The sequence below is a fragment of the Cuculus canorus genome, chromosome 3, assembly GCF_017976375.1.
Source record: "Cuculus canorus isolate bCucCan1 chromosome 3, bCucCan1.pri, whole genome shotgun sequence".
Taxonomy (NCBI): domain Eukaryota; kingdom Metazoa; phylum Chordata; class Aves; order Cuculiformes; family Cuculidae; genus Cuculus; species Cuculus canorus.
In genome coordinates, this window is record NC_071403.1 from 99,662,819 (window position 1) to 99,681,719 (window position 18,901).

The 18,901-nt window shown below is 36.5% G+C and overlaps 1 protein-coding gene across 11 annotated transcripts in view; it reads left to right on the forward strand.

Annotated features, from left to right (window-relative positions):
* PPM1B (protein phosphatase, Mg2+/Mn2+ dependent 1B) overlaps window positions 1-18,901 on the forward strand; it is a 64,634-nt gene that overhangs the window by 32,138 nt on the left and 13,595 nt on the right. For 9 of the 11 annotated variants that reach the window (XM_054062109.1, XM_054062103.1, XM_054062106.1 and 6 more), the window contains 2 exons: window positions 8,869-9,732; window positions 11,667-11,784. In XM_054062109.1, coding sequence (XP_053918084.1) covers window positions 8,887-9,732; window positions 11,667-11,784 — 964 coding nt within the window. In that variant the 5' untranslated portion in view covers window positions 8,869-8,886. Of the gene's footprint in view, window positions 1-5,823; window positions 5,848-8,868; window positions 9,733-11,666; window positions 11,785-18,901 lie in introns of those variants that run through there. The other 2 variants (XM_009559448.2, XM_054062110.1) reach the window with 2 other exon arrangements.

Genomic DNA, 18,901 nt, shown 5'->3' on the forward strand with positions numbered 1-18,901 from the left:
TCCAGAGGAGGGCTACAAAGATGATCAGAGGGCTGGAGCACCTCCCATACAAGGAGAGAGAATACCTCCCATACAGGCTGAGAGAGTTGGGGTTGTTCAGCCTGGAAAAGAGAAGGCTACGAGACCTTATACTGACCTTCCAGTACCTGAAGGGGGCCTGCGAGAAAGCTGAGAGGGACTTCTTACAAAGGCACGTCGTGATAGGACAAGGGGCAATGGCTTTAAATTGGAGAGGAGAAGATTCAGACTAGACATAAGGAGGAAATTCTTCACAATGAGTGTGGTGAGGCAGTGGCACAGGTTGTGCAGAGAAGTTGTGTATGCCTCACAACTGGAGGTATTCAAGGCCACATTGAATGAGGCCTTCAACAGCCTGAGACTTCCCTGCCCATGCCAGGCGGATTGTAATTATATAGTCTTTAAGGTCCCTTCCAATTCAAACCATTCTATGATTCTTAACCTACTAGTTCCTGGTCCTCTTTTCTATTTTCCCTACCCCGCTGTCTTCCTTGTTGAAGGTTACTGCCTATGTGGATCTGCTGTCTAAGCTGCTGGCTTCTAAACCCACTGCAGTCAAAGTCACAAAGTTTCAAAATAAAATACTGAAGCTCAAAAGAAGCTCTTACTTCAAAGAGTAAGGGTGAATATATCTCAGCTAGCAGTTCTGAAAGAAAAGAAGTTTGCTGGCATAATGTAGTGGTAAGTAGCTGAGACAGGGCACAAGTGGTAATGTTTTGAAGTACTGCTACTGACATTGGAAATAGATGTGAATCCACGGTGTTAAATTACGCCTGTGATTGTTTTGTACCTCTAGACCAGATTAAAATAACCAAAGCACATTTTCAAATCCTCACCTTATTTTTAATATGGTAGTTTAAAAGGGGGTATGTGTGTGTTATGTGTGTTGTTTTTGTTATTATTTCTTTTCCTCGCAACTGTTGTAACAATAGAGATGCAGAAATTAATGTCAAAGTTACAGCTATAGCTTCTAGGCACGTATTCTACATGGTGATGCAGATAACTTTCAGAATTTTTGAAATACCCATTTAATAGCCTGTTGGGCTTCTTTCATGTCTTCCTTGCAGGAAAAGTTTTTGGTAGTAGGCTCTATATGAAAGGTTTCTATTGATATTAATTTCTGTTCATCAGTATCTTAGGTCAGCTGAGATCCTTCCTGATGGTGACTCCCATGGCCACAGAATAGCTAAAAACAAAAAAAACCCAAAAAAACTCAAAACACATAAGCCTTACAGCGAGCTAGCATTATGTACTTCATTTTTAAGTGAAAGTAAAATATTCAGATCTCATTTTTGGATTCCAGTAGTTGCTGTTTGACTCTACGAGTAGTTGTGGCTACTTAGAGTAGCTGTCACCATTAAAAAGTTACTAAAAAATTCAATAACTATTTGCCTGATGTAAATTTATGTATTTCTAGCATTTTTAAGGCCAATAAATCAAAAGTGATCCCAGATTTTGTGGGATCAAAAATAAAGATCTTTAAAGCTGGTTTCATTCATCAGATTAACTTGTACTTACTATGCATATAGTATAAATAGTAATAATGTAGGTATGGTGACAGTGTAAGGGTTGTATATTGTAAGTAAACACATTAGTAAAAGAATACTTAAAATTGTCACTGTTTCTTGTGTAAATTGAAGGGCACAGGAAATCTTTATCAATTTCACAGCTATCTACAGTGTGTGTAGACATCTGTAGTGCACTTATGTACACACTGGAGAGAGTGTGTGAGATGGAGACAGAGGAGCTTTCTGCCAAGGCTAAGTTTGAATATTCTATTTAAACCAGAAAAGTTATTTCTTCTTCCACTTTCAGCAAGCCTTGAAATTGTCATGGATATTTTGATTACTTATTCATCACTTCCATCTTCAATATCTAGTACAGTATTTTTTTTGTTGAAAGGTCATTTTTTTTTATAGTGGGAGCACATGTTTCTAACAGGAAACTCTGGAGCTGTTTCTTTTCCACAGCCCTGAGTTATGAAAAATGACTGGCCTATTGAATGAATCCTGAGGAAGAGACATTTTTAAGTACGTTTTTATGACCTAAGTGTGAAAGATTGATATTGGACCATTCTCATTATATGAAAAGCTATGTTATTGCCTTTGGGAGTGTTGGCCATCAAGCTGTAAGTCTGGTTCTAATCTTCTCTTTGAAACTGACATCTGAAATGTAATCTGAAAATTGGTTTTGTGGTGTCTACAGAAACTTTGATTATGGCATTTAGACCTTTAAAATCTAAGTGCATTTTGGCTACATTCATGACAACAAGCAAGTAAATATTTCTGCCTCTTAAATATAAATCTACATGCTTTTCATATAAATTAGCTGCCTATTTCCCCTTCACAATATTGTAGAAAATCATGGGTATCTGTAACTGGGGAAGGACTATTTGCCATTTTATAACTAGATCTTGGGAGAAGATCGGTGGGCGTGTTTGTTTTTCTTTTAAACAGAGAAATTCAAACCTATGCAGAGACCTGATTTTAAAACCCTTTACTATGTGATGATTTAGTAGCAAACCAAGTCTTCACTGTGTAATTGTGGGGAAAAGGATACTGATCACAAATTTTTCTTAAGTGTCAGAGGACGTGGCTTTGGTTTTTATACTTCCATACCTCAGAAGAGTAGATGTCTTTGGTTTCCTGAGCCTGAATTATTGCTTATGTTCACTGTATATGAGATTAGGACCTCATGTAGGATTTATAGCAGGTGGGAAGCATCAAGGAAGAGTATATGTTAGGCCTCAAAGAAGTAAGCCTTGGCTTAGGCTTATGCCCTGTGAAAGGGATGTCAGCATATGTTAGAGTCGTAGCCCTGAACTTTCTTGGAAATGACTTAGGTATTGATTTAAAACTAGAGATAAAGGGTGTATGGTGGAGCTATAGCTAGAGTTGCTGCTTTAGCGAAGTGTTGCTCAGATTCAGTTTCTTCCATTGCCAGAGGAGGGGAAAGGCCAGTGTTTTCTTCCTCTCAAGGCCTTACAAAAGGCTTTAAGCCTTGTCAATTATTGGCACTTACCAGGTGGGGTTTTATTCCTGTTCTTTTATTTTTTTCCCAGAGATGGGAAGACTGCCGGAACAAGGGAATCCTAGGGTTCTGTTCTTGACCTGAAAAATATATACTGTTTTAAAGACTAGTCTCTGGAGCATAGGTGAGAACTAATGCCTTCTCCATTTCCAAGGATGTTTTGGAAGTTATAGTAGACATGGTCTTAGCTAAAACTTCCAAAATCTGTAATACTCTTATGTGGGGTAAATGTTTTCATCAGAAGGAAATAGAATAGTTCTCGGAAAATAATGTGTTCCACAATTGAATTTCCCTTTAAAATGGGATCTTTGGAAATTAAATCTCAAAGGCTGAAGGGGTACTGAATTTTGGGGCTTATATATATTGAATAAGACTATGACTGAATTACTGGCTGAAGGTGGACACCTTATCTGTTCCTCTGCTGGCTGTGTTTTCTCTCAAGACTGAGTCTTGCTCTACAAATATGTTTGGGGCTTAATGCCTTAAATCCTTCAAATGTTTTGATTTGTTGGGAGGAGGAAGCATAATGAAGTCTTCATTAACAACTTAAGCAGTGGAAGAGTGTTCACACTGAGCACATTTGATACCGTATTGGGGGAAGTGGTCAATAAGCCAAAGGGGCAAGCCTTAGCATTGGATAGAAAGATCTTGACGCGTTGAACAAAGGGTCTGATGGTAACCTTGACAAGATTGTGTACCTGGAATAGACTAACCTTGTCCCTTAATACAGGCTGGGTGATGACTATTTATGAAAGAGCTTTGCAGAAAAAAAGAACCACGGGCTTCTGGTGGGCAACTGGGATGAGCCAGTTGAACATTAGGGAGCGGTGTATCTGCAGTGGTGAAAGTTTGGGCCATATTTGGAAAGATTTATCCAGTATGTTGGGAAAAGTGATTATTTTTTTCTTTTTGGAACTGATGAGGCTGCAGCTGGAATAGTGTGGAGTGTTAGCTCCCCATACAAGGCATAGACATAGTGGAGCAAGTTGAGCAGAGGACCACTGTTACTTAAAAGCAGGAGCACGTGATGTGTGAGGAGAGATGCCAGCTGAGTTCCCTTAGTATGGAGGGCAAAAGGCCAAGGGATAGATCCAGTTGCTGTCTTCCAACTTTGAAATGGGAGGATATAGAAAAGGCAGAGCTGTGCTCTTTCCAGAGCTATGTAATGAAAGCGTAAGAGGCAAAGGACACAGGTTGCACTGGTGAGAATTCTGTTTTCAGTATTAACTTGGTCAGACATGAACTGGTTGCTCAGAGGCTATGGAGTCTCCACACTTGGAGAGGTTCACAACTTGACAAGGCTCTGAATAGCCTGAGCCTTGTCTTTGGTGTTGGATATTGAATTGATTGAAATTTGAATAGCGTTTTTTACTAGATGAACTCTAGAAATCTCTTCCAACAGGAATTGTTTTAGGATTCTGTAATTTGTGAATTCTTACCTGACATAAATGTTATGTAGGTGCTTTGGTCAGGGCTGACTTGTATCTAGCCTAGTATGCTTAAAATAAGAGATGGAAACACCGGGTTAGACTGCTAATAGGTTTTGCCTTCTGTAGGATTTTTGCAGGTCAGTTTGGCCAAGTCCCATATTTAGGTGCTCCAATCTGTTTACTGATCTAGCCTGAAATGTTAAAGGAAGGACAAAGCTAAATGTGAGTACCAGAGTACTGGTTTTCCAGTGGAACTGTTTTCTTTTTGTAACCTTTCCTTTTTGAGAAAACAAGTAGTATTTTGTTTGTGGTATTGTGTTTTGGGTTTGTTTTGTTGTTTTTTTTTTTTTTAAAAAAAAAGCTGATTTACTAAAAAAGTAAAGTTTGATACCACAGAATATCTCTGATTTACTTAACTAAGTTGCACGTAGGTACATACACAGCTGAGTTTATTGCTAAAGATGATTGTGTGTGTTGGCACTGTAGATGGGAACTTCAATTTACATTTATGCTTTACACCTGATAGGAATACACTGTACTCGTCTGCATGCCATGTCATTCATTTGTTATTTTCTGTAACTTCTTAGTATTTTTAAAATGTAAAAAGCTGTTACTTTTAAAATTTAAGCTTTTAACAGAACAGATGTTCATACATTTTAAGTCATCTTTGTGCTGATAATTTTGATTGAAAACCTGAGTGTCAATGCATAAGTGAAATTGCTGTTTGTTTCTTCCATTGTTACTGAAATGACTTGACTTGACTTTCTCAGCTGGTCTTCAAACCAGTTGCTTCCTTATGTAGTATAATATACACAGTGATAGAAATATTTCTTCTGTGTTTTTGGTGTCTTTTATAGGACCAGTCATAATTTGATTCCTGAACTTCTTGTTTTCTTACTGATTGATAGTCAGTCTCTGCATCCTTTATTAAAGATTTGTCAATATTAAATAGGATATTTAAAATGTGAAGAATACAGTCTGGTTTTGCAGTTTCTCACTCCTGTGCTGTAAGAAGTGAAGCTGCTTATGAAATAAGTAAAGCTAAGATGTGGAACATGCTTTGGGTGTTTTTTAAACATTTTTTACACATTTTTATATAAATAAAATAATATATATTAATAAATAATATGAATTTTATATATTTGTGGTTTTATATGAAACGCAGCACTTAATATTGAACTCACAGGCTTTTGCATTTAGAGAGGTTTTGATCTTTTTCCTTACTCAGTCATATGATTTCTTCCACATTTTTTATTTAAAGAACATAAGGATGCACTTATCTCAATTAAAGGAATCTTGTACAAGGTCTGAAGTGCTGGGGGACTTCTGTCACTTTGGCAGCATTTCAGTCCTGTGTTACATCTTACTGGTAAGAATTTTTTTGTGTGCTTTTAAAATAGTTTTATATTGTATGTTGCTCGTGAATTAATCGTTATCAGCTGTTACAATCCTTTCAGGAATCTCCTTTATTGATATTAGTTGAACTATTAAATTATGTGGAACTTGTTCACCTCTTAACAGAGAATATCAGTTGCTGAGGTCACTTGCTTGTGGTGGTCTGTAGCACTGCCTTGCTTTGCTTTGATGACACCATTCGCCAGATTCTTTTTGGTTTGTTATTTCAAAGCAAAATCCAGTCTTTAAAGAGAAAGCGTTCAGAAAAGCATTTTAGCTGCATATTTCACTAGGCAGTGAATACCTTGTTTCTGATACTGTGCTTCCACTGACTTAGCGTTGCAAATATTCTTTTCGTATAAAGAAGGAAAAATAATGATGCAAATAATTGTGAGCAGAATATAATTTATTACTTTCACTTGTGAAGTACATAGTATGAACGTTACAATGCATAACGTAAGGTTGTTGTCTTTTTATCTTCATCTTTGCTATCCCAGATAATATAATTAGAGGCCAGTGGATCGTGACTATAGAGATGAAGAATAAAGAGATTATCTGTGGTTTCTTTTGTGTGGAATTCTCCAGATAATATCATAAAATTGATCTGATTGGGAAGGTGGGGAAAGTTTAGGTTGGATAGTATGTGTTTGAAAGGGCTTAATGACTTTTCAAGAGTTTAAGTAGGGAAAGTAGTTTTGAGAACATGAGATGCGGGAGGGTATTGTGTAACTTGCCTTTTTGTGTTAAATTTGCCATTATGCATGAAGTTGGTACTCCTGGTTTTGCTTTATAAAGTCCATTTTGAGGACTATTTGTGTGTTTATGGAGTAAAATCAAATTGACTCAGCCTTTGAGGAAGTTCTCTTAATTTGGTTTTAACATAGATTCTGCATCTAAAGATTTGTACGTGAAATTATCAATTTGGAGGCAAAGGCGGCTTCTCTGGTGTCACACTTCCTTGTTTTTGATAGCTACTTAAGACAATTAAGTACAGGATTTGTGTGTTGTAACATCACACTTGATAGCAGAAGATTGGTGCATAGATACAACTAACAATATGCAAGTGTAGAGTTCTCTAATAAATGAGAAATGATCAATAATCATGATGGTATTTCGTAGCTGAACTAGAAGGGGTAATTGCACAGTGTTAAAATTTATACTGTCCATGCAACACCTCAATTTCTAGCCGACTGCTTAAGAAATCATCATCTTTAGCAAATCTTTCTAAAACTGGAGTCAACATTAGTATTTTATTCCATGTCAGAACAGATAATTTGAAGACTTGTAATTAGAACATAGCATAGTACCTAAACATAAGAGCTATTTAATTTCTAGCGTTTCTCAGTTGATTTGACTTAGCCAGGTGATTTCCTTTTGCATTATGCTAGTAGCGCCTGGGTCAAAGGCCATTTAAACCTGAATTAAGACAGTGAGTAAAACTAGACTAAAAAGTAAACCAGATATGGATTGCTGCCGTATATGGGGAAGTTTGTCTAAATTTGTATTAAGTAAGAGTGGGAGAGACAGTTCAAAAGAGGCATAACTGGTGAGCAGCTGTTGGAGGTCTGTGTAATAGTGGGGATCCTTGGCACTTCACAGAGATCACTAGCAGAGAGGTAGTGTGAAGTTTGAATTTTCTGGAGGAAAGCCCTGAAGTTCTACTCCAAGAAGGGAGGGGGAGGTGCATTGGGGTGTATTCTAGTATTTCTTTTAATCTCTCCTGTCAACGTAAGCTATGTATGCTGAAAATGTGGTTAGATGAGGGGAATGGTAGAACTAAGGATTTTTTACCTCTTTTTGTGATTTGGTAACAAACTCTTAAACCAGAACTAGATTATCACAACTCTGCAGGCTTGGTGGATACTAATGTTGGAGACCTAGTGTCTGACTACTCAGAATCAGACATGGCAGTATTTTCTTAAATTCTTTTTGTGTGAAGTTTGGTGTAATTTTCACATCCAATCTCTAAGGGCTTCATTGGGCTGTCACTTTTAGCATGATCAGCATATCAGAGTTTCTGAACTTTTAGCATATCAGAGTTTCTGAAGTTCTCAGAAAAGTACTGTGGGATCTTTAAACTAAATGTATTCTCCGCTGACTTTATGAAGTGCAAGGTAATTTTTCAGGTCTGCTAAGGACAACTAAGCCAAGTACAGGGGAGGAAGTCAGAAATCATCTAAAGCTTCAGCATACCTTACTCACATTTTACGTGCAAGCTTGCTCTCTGAAGATGGTTCTTTCTCATGTATTTTGAATTAGGTCTTCATATACTGAAGGACTTCTAACTTGCCATGGATTATTTTCTTCCCTTGTGTAGCTCACGTGTCTTGTAACTGGGTACATTTTAAAATCAAAATCAATGTCTTTGGACTTAAAATCACATGTAAGCACAGAAATGTCTTGGGGATGGTAAAAATAGAAATGTCTTAAAAAGGACTAGATATAATTCGTTAAGAGAATTTTGTGAGAGGTAGGATCCTGTGGGATTTGCCTTCTTGTTTCCTTTGGCAGATGGTCTGCATTCTCCTATTGTCACTCTTGCCGTGTTTAGCATGAATACAGAACTAGCACAATCAGGCAAAGCTAGTGAGACCAGTCAGTTGCTATTTATGAAGTATTGGCTTTTTTTCATGCCACAATAAAACTGAAAAGGGTATAGGAGTGATATTCATGCTGGAAAAATGACAAACATTAGTTCCTGCAGAGAATGACAGATTGGCAGGGCTGCAAAGGGGTGTGAACTACTCTGCCTTCATATGGAGAGCCTTTAATTTTTATTAAGTAGCTCTTTAAAAGATACAACACTCCACCAAAAGTGCAAACAGAGGTCTCTAAGTTCATACTTAATTACTTTTGTCTCCCTTTATAGTCATTGACTTTTGCAAATGTGCATGCTTTATCTCTTGTTTTATAAAGAAGAAACAAAGGAAAGGGAAAACAAAGATTGTGTGGAGTGATGGTTTTATAAATAAGACTTTTCTTCTCTGTTTTCCAGATTCAATATTGCATAAACATGGGTGCATTTTTGGATAAACCAAAAACTGAAAAACATAATGCTCATGGTGCAGGGAATGGCTTGCGTTACGGCCTCAGCAGTATGCAGGGATGGAGAGTGGAAATGGAAGACGCTCACACAGCTGTTGTAGGTATTCCACATGGCCTAGAGGACTGGTCCTTTTTCGCTGTCTATGATGGTCACGCGGGATCTCGTGTTGCAAATTATTGCTCCACGCACTTATTAGAACACATCACTAACAATGAAGACTTTAGGGCGACAGAAAAACCTGGATCTGCTCTTGAACCTTCAGTGGAAAATGTCAAGAGTGGAATCAGAACTGGCTTTTTGAAAATTGATGAGTACATGCGCAATTTCTCAGACCTCAGAAATGGGATGGACAGAAGTGGCTCAACAGCAGTGGGAGTTATGATTTCACCTGAGCATGTATACTTTATCAATTGTGGTGATTCACGTGCTGTTCTCTATAGGAATGGACAAGTCTGTTTTTCAACACAGGATCACAAACCTTGCAACCCAAGGGAGAAGGAGCGAATCCAGAATGCAGGAGGCAGTGTAATGATTCAGCGTGTTAATGGTTCATTGGCAGTTTCGCGAGCTCTGGGGGACTATGACTACAAATGTGTTGATGGTAAAGGCCCTACAGAACAACTTGTTTCTCCAGAGCCTGAGGTTTGTGAAATTTTAAGGGCAGAAGAAGATGAGTTTATCATCTTGGCTTGTGATGGAATCTGGGATGTAATGAGCAATGAAGAGCTCTGTGAATTTGTTAAGTCTAGACTTGAAGTATCAGATGACCTGGAAAAAGTGTGCAATTGGGTAGTGGACACTTGTTTACATAAGGTATGTAACTGTTTTCTCCAAGCAGCTGTTCTAAAATGGTCTTCTGTTTAGATGGGTACAGTGTTAACAGCAGTTGTGGACCTGGTCTTCCCTTTCTCCCACTTCCTTTCCTTGGACCTGTACCTACTTGACTATATGTCCTTGCTGAAGAATATACAGGTTCCTCCTTTGTGGCTGGAGAGGTGGTAGCAGCTGCAAAAATAAAGGTTTATTATTTTCTCAAAATAGCACTTGCATATAGTTCCAGCACTTAACTTTGTTTTGAAATACAAAAAAATTAAAATGTATAAATTTATGCAATATGTTTTGGGGGTTTTGTTCTTTCAATTGGGCGTTGTTCGTAATCCTTAAAACCAGTGTTTGCACCACCTCCTCTTCAAGGCATGGTTTATGTGTCATCTGAATGGTGTCCTCAGTCATTGTAGCGTAGATGAAGAAGCACTACTTTTGCTTCTGAGCTTGCTTACACTCCTCAGATTTAGGGTTTGTTTGGAGTAACTACAGGTCAGTTAACAAATATTTCATAGGTATACCATTTCCAGCATTCCCTGAGATTCCTACTAGTGCAAATAGCATTCCTTCATTCCACAGAGCAAACATGCAGTTTTGAGGGCAAAGTTAAAATTCAGAATTTTAACACTAAAGAGTAAGTTTGTGGGTTTTTTTCAGACATGGGGTTATATTCCAGCATATACCGGCCATTGTATGATTGGTTTAAATGCCATGGCTTCTCTGACCAAGCACTTGACTGACCTTGTTAAAACATGGTCGCTCTAGCATACTTTGAGTAACACTGGGCCCTGGCCTCATGTTTATTTTATCAAATCGGACCCTGGATCTCTGCAGTTTGTAATGATATTAGAATGTTGTCCTCTGTCTTCGGACAGAGTACCGAAGGTACTTCGGACAGGTACAGAATTGTACCACATAATGTTAACTGCTGTAAGAGATATGTGTCTCTATATGCTTGGTACAAAAGGAAACATAGAATAATTCTTGAGTACTTCTGAAGGACTTTATTGTCAGATTCCTACTTTTTTTATTGAAGAGAAGGAGTTGTGATAGATAAGGACTCTCCAGAAGATGGGATTTACACAGAAATAATATGCAGTAACTAATAACACGTGAGCTTCGACCAAGAAAAAAAGTTAAGATTTCAAACCAGAAGTTTAAATTATGGTTCTGCTGTATCTCCTTGTAAGCAACTTAAACACTGTGGTTTTAAACTTGGCTGTGGATTATAATTTTGAAAATTAGATATGAGCAGGAAGGCAATATCAGAGCTTACTAGTACAGAACTGGCATTAAAATTAACATCAGTTAATATCAATTTTTCAAGCCATTGGATGATATTGTTGAGCACATGATAGTCTGTTAGGTCAGCTTGGCCATACTAAATGAATTTGTATTTTGTACGTACTTTCTTCAGGGTGCTGTATATGACATAGGTGCCTTCTGATAAAGACATTTGTAATTAATATAATGTCTTCTGTGAATGCTCTCAAACTGAAATAAATCAGTAGCTGGTGCTAGCCATTTCAGTAGCCTAGTTATCGCGTTCTACATTTCATTTTGCATTGAGAGGGTTTTTTTAACTTTGATTAAGGTAATATTAAATGACTGTCTAATTTTTGAACTGTTTTCCTGTTATTATGTTTACTAATAACAGTTGACATGTAAATAAGTCCATTAAATATTTTAAACTTTTAAGACTAGGAATGTACAGTAAAAATCAGTAAAATTAAATTTAGCAAGTAGCTTAGTTGAGAAGTTTGGAAGTTGTTACTAATCAAAGTGTAGTTTTATTGCCGGGTTTATTTTTTCCTGGCTATATCTATAGTACCGTATTTGGAACAAATTAAAATGTAACTAGACTAGAAAAATGAAAAATAAGACTAAAGGTCCTGACTCTGCTTTTTTTTGTTGTTGTGTAGGGGAGTCGTGATAACATGAGTATCGTACTAGTTTGTTTTTCAAATGCTCCTAAGGTCTCGGATGAGGCAGTAAAAAAAGATGCCGAGTTGGATAAGTACTTGGAATCACGAGTTGAAGGTAAGGAATCCATTTTGTTCATTAGAAATGATGTCACAACCTTCCTGAGCATGAAAACAAAAACCCTGAAAGTCATCATGCCACTGTGTATTGGGTCACATTTAGGCCTAGTTACAACTCTGAATATATCTGTGTCAGGAAGAATGTTTTAAGCTGTGTGTTTATTTTATCCTGGTATTCCACAAGCAATTTCTTAATGCAGACTTTAGGTTTCTACTTCTCTCTGTACAGGTCAACATGCACCATTGACCTTGCAAAGTGTTACATCAGCTAAGTAAATTGTGATATTGTTAATGTCTTGCATATAAAATATTAAAAATGATACTTCTGATACTTTCTTCCTTTTTTTTTTGTGAAAGCTTTTGACAAAATGAAGCAGCTGTACTGCCTTTTCAGAAAGGGACAGGTTATTGAATTATCCAGGCTTTTCTTAACTGCTTTTGTTTAACACAGTTGTTATTGTTCGCACCAATGACTTCTTTAGATGCTTGAGTGGAAACTTAAACAATCAAAATACCTATGAATGAAAGAGCCTTAAAATCATTCCTTTGGATTCTGAATGCTTGCTCTGTGTGTGTTTATAAAAACCATAATCATCTAGAACTTTCATGGAGGACTGAAATTAATTCCTAACCAATTTCATTTAGTCACTGATTCTGTAACTCTTCATAAAGGTTGAATGCAACTTCTTCACTTAAGCAGAAACAGTAGAAGGAAAGTTTACTTGGCTATGAATGAAAGGCTTGCTGTTGTATGTCTGTTCCTTTTCTGCAGCATTCTTAATGTCAGAAAAGCTGACATTTGAAGCAGGCTTTTAAACTTGCTTCTAATTTAAAATCTTTTATCACTGATTAAGGGTGTTCTAAGGTCTGAGAATAGGTAGTGGCCCCTAGTCTCTTCAATCTTAATTATTGTGGGAATCCGAATGTAGTTCAGTTTTGGTAGAATTGACTGAAGATCAGGATTCATATTGTAAGTTTGCTTTTTTTGTAATGATGTTCTTATGTTGGCACAGATTTTTGCAGAAGCAACTCAGACATGAAAATAACTGAGTTTTTGGAACAGTTTGTCTTGCAGTTATGAATATTGCTAGGACAATATCGTGAAGTAGCGTCATTAGGGAGAAGCAGTTATCAGAGGTTTCAAAAGCCTTGTTGTTATGATTTTTTTGAATTTCTGTAATCTTATTAGAACAGCCCAAAACTACTGTCACTTGCTTATGGTGGTGCAGGTTATTAACCCATTTGCTGTAGCTATCAGTTATAGCAACAGTGTTCAAGGAAGGAGAGGGTTTACTGAAGAGAAAGCTTAGTGAGGTAACTTTTACCCTTTCTCAGCTTGTTTGAGGCCGGGGGGTATAGTATTCTCATCACCAGATCCAAGTTTGACTGTGTTCCATGAAGAGGTGGTCTCTTTGTAGATGAATAATGAGTCGTATAGCCTTCTTAGATGTGTTTATGCCAGGTTCTGAGACCACTGGTTTAGCATTATGGTATAGTATTGCTATTCTGATGGTACTTCTCTGTGTTCATATGGGAAAATGCAATACTGGCATGGAAAATTGTGATATTGGCAGTTTACAGAACTGCTCCGCAGAGTTCCACAAAAGTAATTTTACATTTGGGTGCTGAGATGTTTGGGACTTTGCAGGTCAGAACCAGCATGAAGCCACCATCTTTGAGACTGTAACAAGGTCTCAGTGACGTAAACCGCAGCTCCTGGCCACTGACTGCCTAAGCTTGAGCACTTTTTGTGGAGGAAGGTATGACTGACCGAATTTTTTTCAACAGGGATCCAGAATCTTTCCAGGCACCTAAGCATGGTGTGTATAATCTGTAGAGCTAAAATACTTCATTTCCTTTCTTATGACTATTTGATGAGAAATACTAATACAGGATTCGAGCCCTATCACATAGGAGATAGATATCCCTTGTGTTTTTCTTTGAATATGAGAGACACCACTAGCTTTTTAATGTGGTGTTACATCGATACATGGCTGCTGAAAGGACTGATTGGATTTGCTTTTATTAGGAAGCAGTTCATATCCAAATAGGTAGCATTAGATACAAATGAGAGGTAATCCTGCACTGTAGAGGAGATTGTGCATCCTCTGAGATGTACAATAGCAAAAATCCCACCGCTAGCCATTCGTAACTTTTCTTAACACCGAGTCAGTGTGAAATGCAACAGTAATAGGGAAATGTGCATACTGCCACTGTAACTTCATTGCTGTGGACAACTGTTAGTTTTGCTGCTTATCTGAAATTCACAGACTTTATTTTAATGTGAGAAATTACATTTACTATAGATATTTTATAAATTAATTTTTAATTTGTATGAAACAGCTGTAAAAATCACTAGTATTCATGTCTAGATATCTCTTTTTTATTGTACTTTTACTTAACTGAATGAGGTAAACTTAGACTTTTTTGTGTACTTGTGTCAATGTCCCATTAATCTAGATAGTTCATGTAACAAACCTGAATTTTTAAATATTTGAGGGCCTTCAGGCCACAATAGAAGTTATACCTAAATGCATATGGTCATTCATACGGTCATGCATATGGTGTCTTTCCCTCTTGCATAAACGTAATCTAAAGAGAAATGGCTTGTGTCCTTGTAGTTTCTGTTGAGGTTAGAGAGAGCTACCAGCCATTTCAAATGCTAACTCTAGGCATGTTTCTTGGAACTTGGCTTACATCCCAGGCTTCCTAGTTCTCACTAGTTGAGGTAAATGCATATTGTCTTCTTGTGTCCAAGTAGAATACACAAGCTGTTAATAGGCTCTGGGAAAGAGAGAGACGGGAGCAGTTACGTCCACTGACAGTGGTCAGGTGTGCGCATGGGGTTGGTTAGTATTCCCAACTTCCTCATGGATCCTCTCTCAGCAAATAAAAAGTGTATGGAACTGCAGTGTAATTTATTGCTTCTGTAAGTGAATGATAAGAAGAGTAATAGAACAGCTGTTAAAGAACTTCTGATCAGTGTGTCTGGATTTAACTGAGAATAACGTAGAAAGCACTATTTACTACTAATAATGCAGTGTTATAGCTTAATTGAGCTACTACTTTAATCTGCCAAAAAAAGAAGCTTTAGCAGAAATGTGTTCTAGCTATATTATCCCATTTAACAAATATTACACACACCAAAAAAGCTGGAGAGTTTGTAGTCAGAACTGATGCAGAGCCATTCAGCATATAACTCAAAATTGTTAAGCATAAGTCCTCCAGACAAGTGAGTTGTTTCAAAGGTTCAGCTTGGAGCTGTTGCTTCAGCTCTTCTTGACTTTTTTTTTTTTAAAAAAAAAAATTGGGTTTTTTTTTCTGCATGAGTTCTTTGTGTCATTCTGTGTTCTGCTAATTGTACAAGGTCTTTAAATGTCAAATATTTAGCAAGGAATGAGAGTTAGCATATTTGAGGAACTTCTGTCAAGAAGCAGAGTAAAAGGAAACATTCTTCAGAAGAACTTGAACTGTTTACCTCTTTTCTAAGGAACTTCTGCATGCATGATAAATTCTATGCAATTGTCATTTTGACACAATCGTAATTTTAAAAGCAAGTTGATGGGCTGCAATTTTTACCTTACTTCTGTGCCTTGAGTATTATTAGTTCACAAAAAATACAGAGAACCTAGAACAAAATGTCTCAAACCACTGAGCTGCATGGGGAGAATTCTTTGGAAAGATGTTGGGTTCATTTAAAAAAGTAGTCTAATTTAAAGGTTTAAGCAGTGAACAGAAATACTTTTAACTTTAAAAAAAAATTAAGGGAGGAAGTGGGGGGCAAAGAGTTTGATCTCCAGCATTGGAGTAATAAGGAAAAGTTTTGCAAGGTGGGAATGCCGTTTTGATCAGGAAAGGACAATTACCGTAACTGGTTTTGCATTTGTATTTAGAGTAAGTGTAGTCTGGAAAAAGTGCAGCTGTACTTGAAAGGTTAAATTGCCTTACATTTTAAAAGCTTAATGCCTGGTAGATAAGTTATGATGTTGGTAAATATGGATTTGATCATCTCTTCTAGTTATTTTCAAAAGATAGAAGTCGTATATCTTTAGATGTATTCTAGTTTATCCCTTAGGATGTCTATGTTGAAGAACATTAGTTATAGTTTATTTGTAGGTCTGAAGGGTTTTCAGCTACATCTGAGAATCTACGTTCGGTTACAGCAAGTGATTGTATATAGGGAGAATCTGTAGAAAATTTGCTGATGATTAAAATTCTGGACTAGATGATGACAATAATAATGTTATTTATGCCTTTAGTAAAAACATTCTGAAAATAAATTAGCTTGTTATAGAGCTACTAAGCTGCAAAGATGGAGATGTAGTCAGAAGCTGCGAGTTCACTTAGATAGTCTTGTCTTTCATTGAGTGACTGATTTAAATGAGGGCAACATTGACATTTAGTATAAAATCCTGAAACAATTCTAGTTTGATCAATGTATTTTTTATTAAGGAACTTACGCTATTCAATATAGAATATTTTTCTGTTCTTTTGTGGACTTTAAATTTCAACTTGACAGAACTAACCCATCAAACCTTTTAGAGGAGGTATTTTCACTGCTAGGCTTGGGCATTTTAAGCTCTGGCTTGAAGAGAAAGGCATTGTTTGAGATAGGCTTGTGTTTGTTTTGAAAATAATAATAATAATAAAAAAAATCTGTGTTTAAAAGGAGCTAAATACCTACACGTGTAACTTTTGTGTTCCATCTTGTGCATTCCTAAGTAGAATGCTGTGTATTTGTACAATGAGTTGAGTTAGTAGTTCTATAAGATCTTTCCAGAGTTATTAAAACAAAACAGTTACTGTTTTAATAACAAAACACAGTCTTTGTTTTAACAGAGTTATTAAAAAAACAAACTCAGCAAGTGGTAGTGTACAGAGCTTTCTAGTGGAAGAGCTGTATGTCAAAGCTCTTTTGCTAGTTTGGGTCTTGATGATGACAGAATATGTATAAATGCATTCCAAAGCTGCCAATTCAAGAGTATTCTGAAATATTCATGAGGTTATAGTGGACAGGTTATGACAGAGTTATTTATAATGATTTGAGTCATTGAATTCGTTAATTTCCAAAGTAATGCAGGTTGTATGGGACAGTAGTTAAGTTATGTTAGGTGTCTTCTTACAACCACTTTAAAATGCTACTTTCTGTTCTGTTTTTCTTTGGGTTTTTGGAGATCTAAAGTTTGGTCACAGAAAGAGACAACTAGGCAAAGAATTTAATTCTCTGATATGTTTCATCTAATTTGAAAGGGTATATCAGACATGCATTCAAAAAAAAGACAAAACAAAACAACAAACTGCAAACTAAACAAAACAAACCAGACCACTAACAAACCCTCAAATTATAAACAGGGGCGTGTGTTCTATGTAGGCGTAAATAGTCTTAATAGTAGATGGATACTGAGTTCAAATAAAATGCACTGTCCAGACCATAATATATATGGAATATATACTGTGTATAAAACTGATTTGTCATAATCCTATAGGAGATCAGAGGAGATGCTGGATCACAGGAAACTTGTAAGACTGTCCAGTTGGGGACTTGCATTCTATAAAATTTAATAAAATTCTATCTAAATTGTCCAAATGCTTGTCTCGGAGTAAGGGTTAGGGATAAGTATTTTAAGAATAGTAGTAGGCTGGTAGACTTTACAGTGGATTTTAATGGATTTGCATATATGATATTAGGAAATAATTCTTTAAATGTCTCGATGATATTATCAATGCAGCTGTAAAAGTTTCTGCAATTGTCTTTTGCTCATTCACAGGGGAAAATGTAATTGTGGGGGTATTCTCAACATCATCGAGATGAAGATGAAAGCCTTGTAAATGCCTTTAAATCTGTTTCTGAAAACATTTGGTTTATTTCTGTAGTGGCTTTTGTCAAACAAATCCACAATATGTGTCTGCTAACTGATGTGTAATGAAAAAAGGTCACGCTTGGTCATTTGCTTTATTCTCGGATTTTCTATCAGGAAGCTTTTTTTTCTGTGAGAGAGGGAGGACATGTTCTGGATGAAATTACTCACCCTAATATCAGGAAAAGAAGGTGATCAGTTCCACCAGAATTACTGTTTTGACACCTTTTAGAAATGGAGAGAAAGTGCTCATAGTTTAGTCCAGCACTCCCTGAAAAGTGGTTATACAATAAAAGTTATAAAGTAAAAATTCCGAGTACTAAGAAATATATAACAATCCTTAGTTGTAATTGCTTTAATTCCCTTTTAAGAAGATACAAAAATCTTTGCTTGCATTGACATGTATTAGTTGCTGACTTCTGTCATCTTTATTCTTAATTCTTGCTATTTGTTTGCTTTTGGTATCTATGGAACCAGATGTGCTTTTGATATAAAAAGCAGTATATTCATTACACACATTTTGTATCAGATGTGAATTAGCAAAATTTTATTATTTATTGTCCAAAAGGGTGCAATGTATCGGAGGACTTTGGACTGATTTGTGTAAATGTGTGTGGAAGGAGTGATCAGAGTCCTAAGATGCATATTTAGCTGTCATTTCCTTTGCAAGCCATGAGTCATTCTTAGTGGATGGATGATCATATACATGAAGTTTCATGCATGAGTGTTCAATCACTTAAAGGAGTAATGGTAGTTTACCCAGGCTATTCTTTGCAAATTATATGGTGCCAACTTAAAATCGAGGTTTAGAAGCATAGTGTCTAATAAGGGTTACAGGATAGTAAAACTATTCTAAAAGTAGAATTGCGTTTGGGCAGCTTTCCTACAGATCTCCCTGCTACATAGTAAGCAAGTACTTTCCAAATATTTTTGTTGTTTTTAGTAGTTCTGAGAGAAGCCTGCATATGACTTGCTTTCTGGATAGATTATAGACTTAGGTTTAAATACCAGGAAACCTGGGGTGTGAAGTGTTTAAAGTGGGTGGGTGATGTACTTTTCTACTAACTTCAGAAACTCAAATGGTAGCTTCTTCTGAATTTATTTGCAGGCTCCAAATCAGACATCTAGAATATAATTGATTGTAAGAAATTGGAGTGACTTGTTTATCTTTGAAAAGTGTGCAAGATAGTCTGACTTGTTATTTTAGGATTCTGTTTGAGAGGATTCATTCTTAATTCCTTTGTTTTGTGGCTCAAA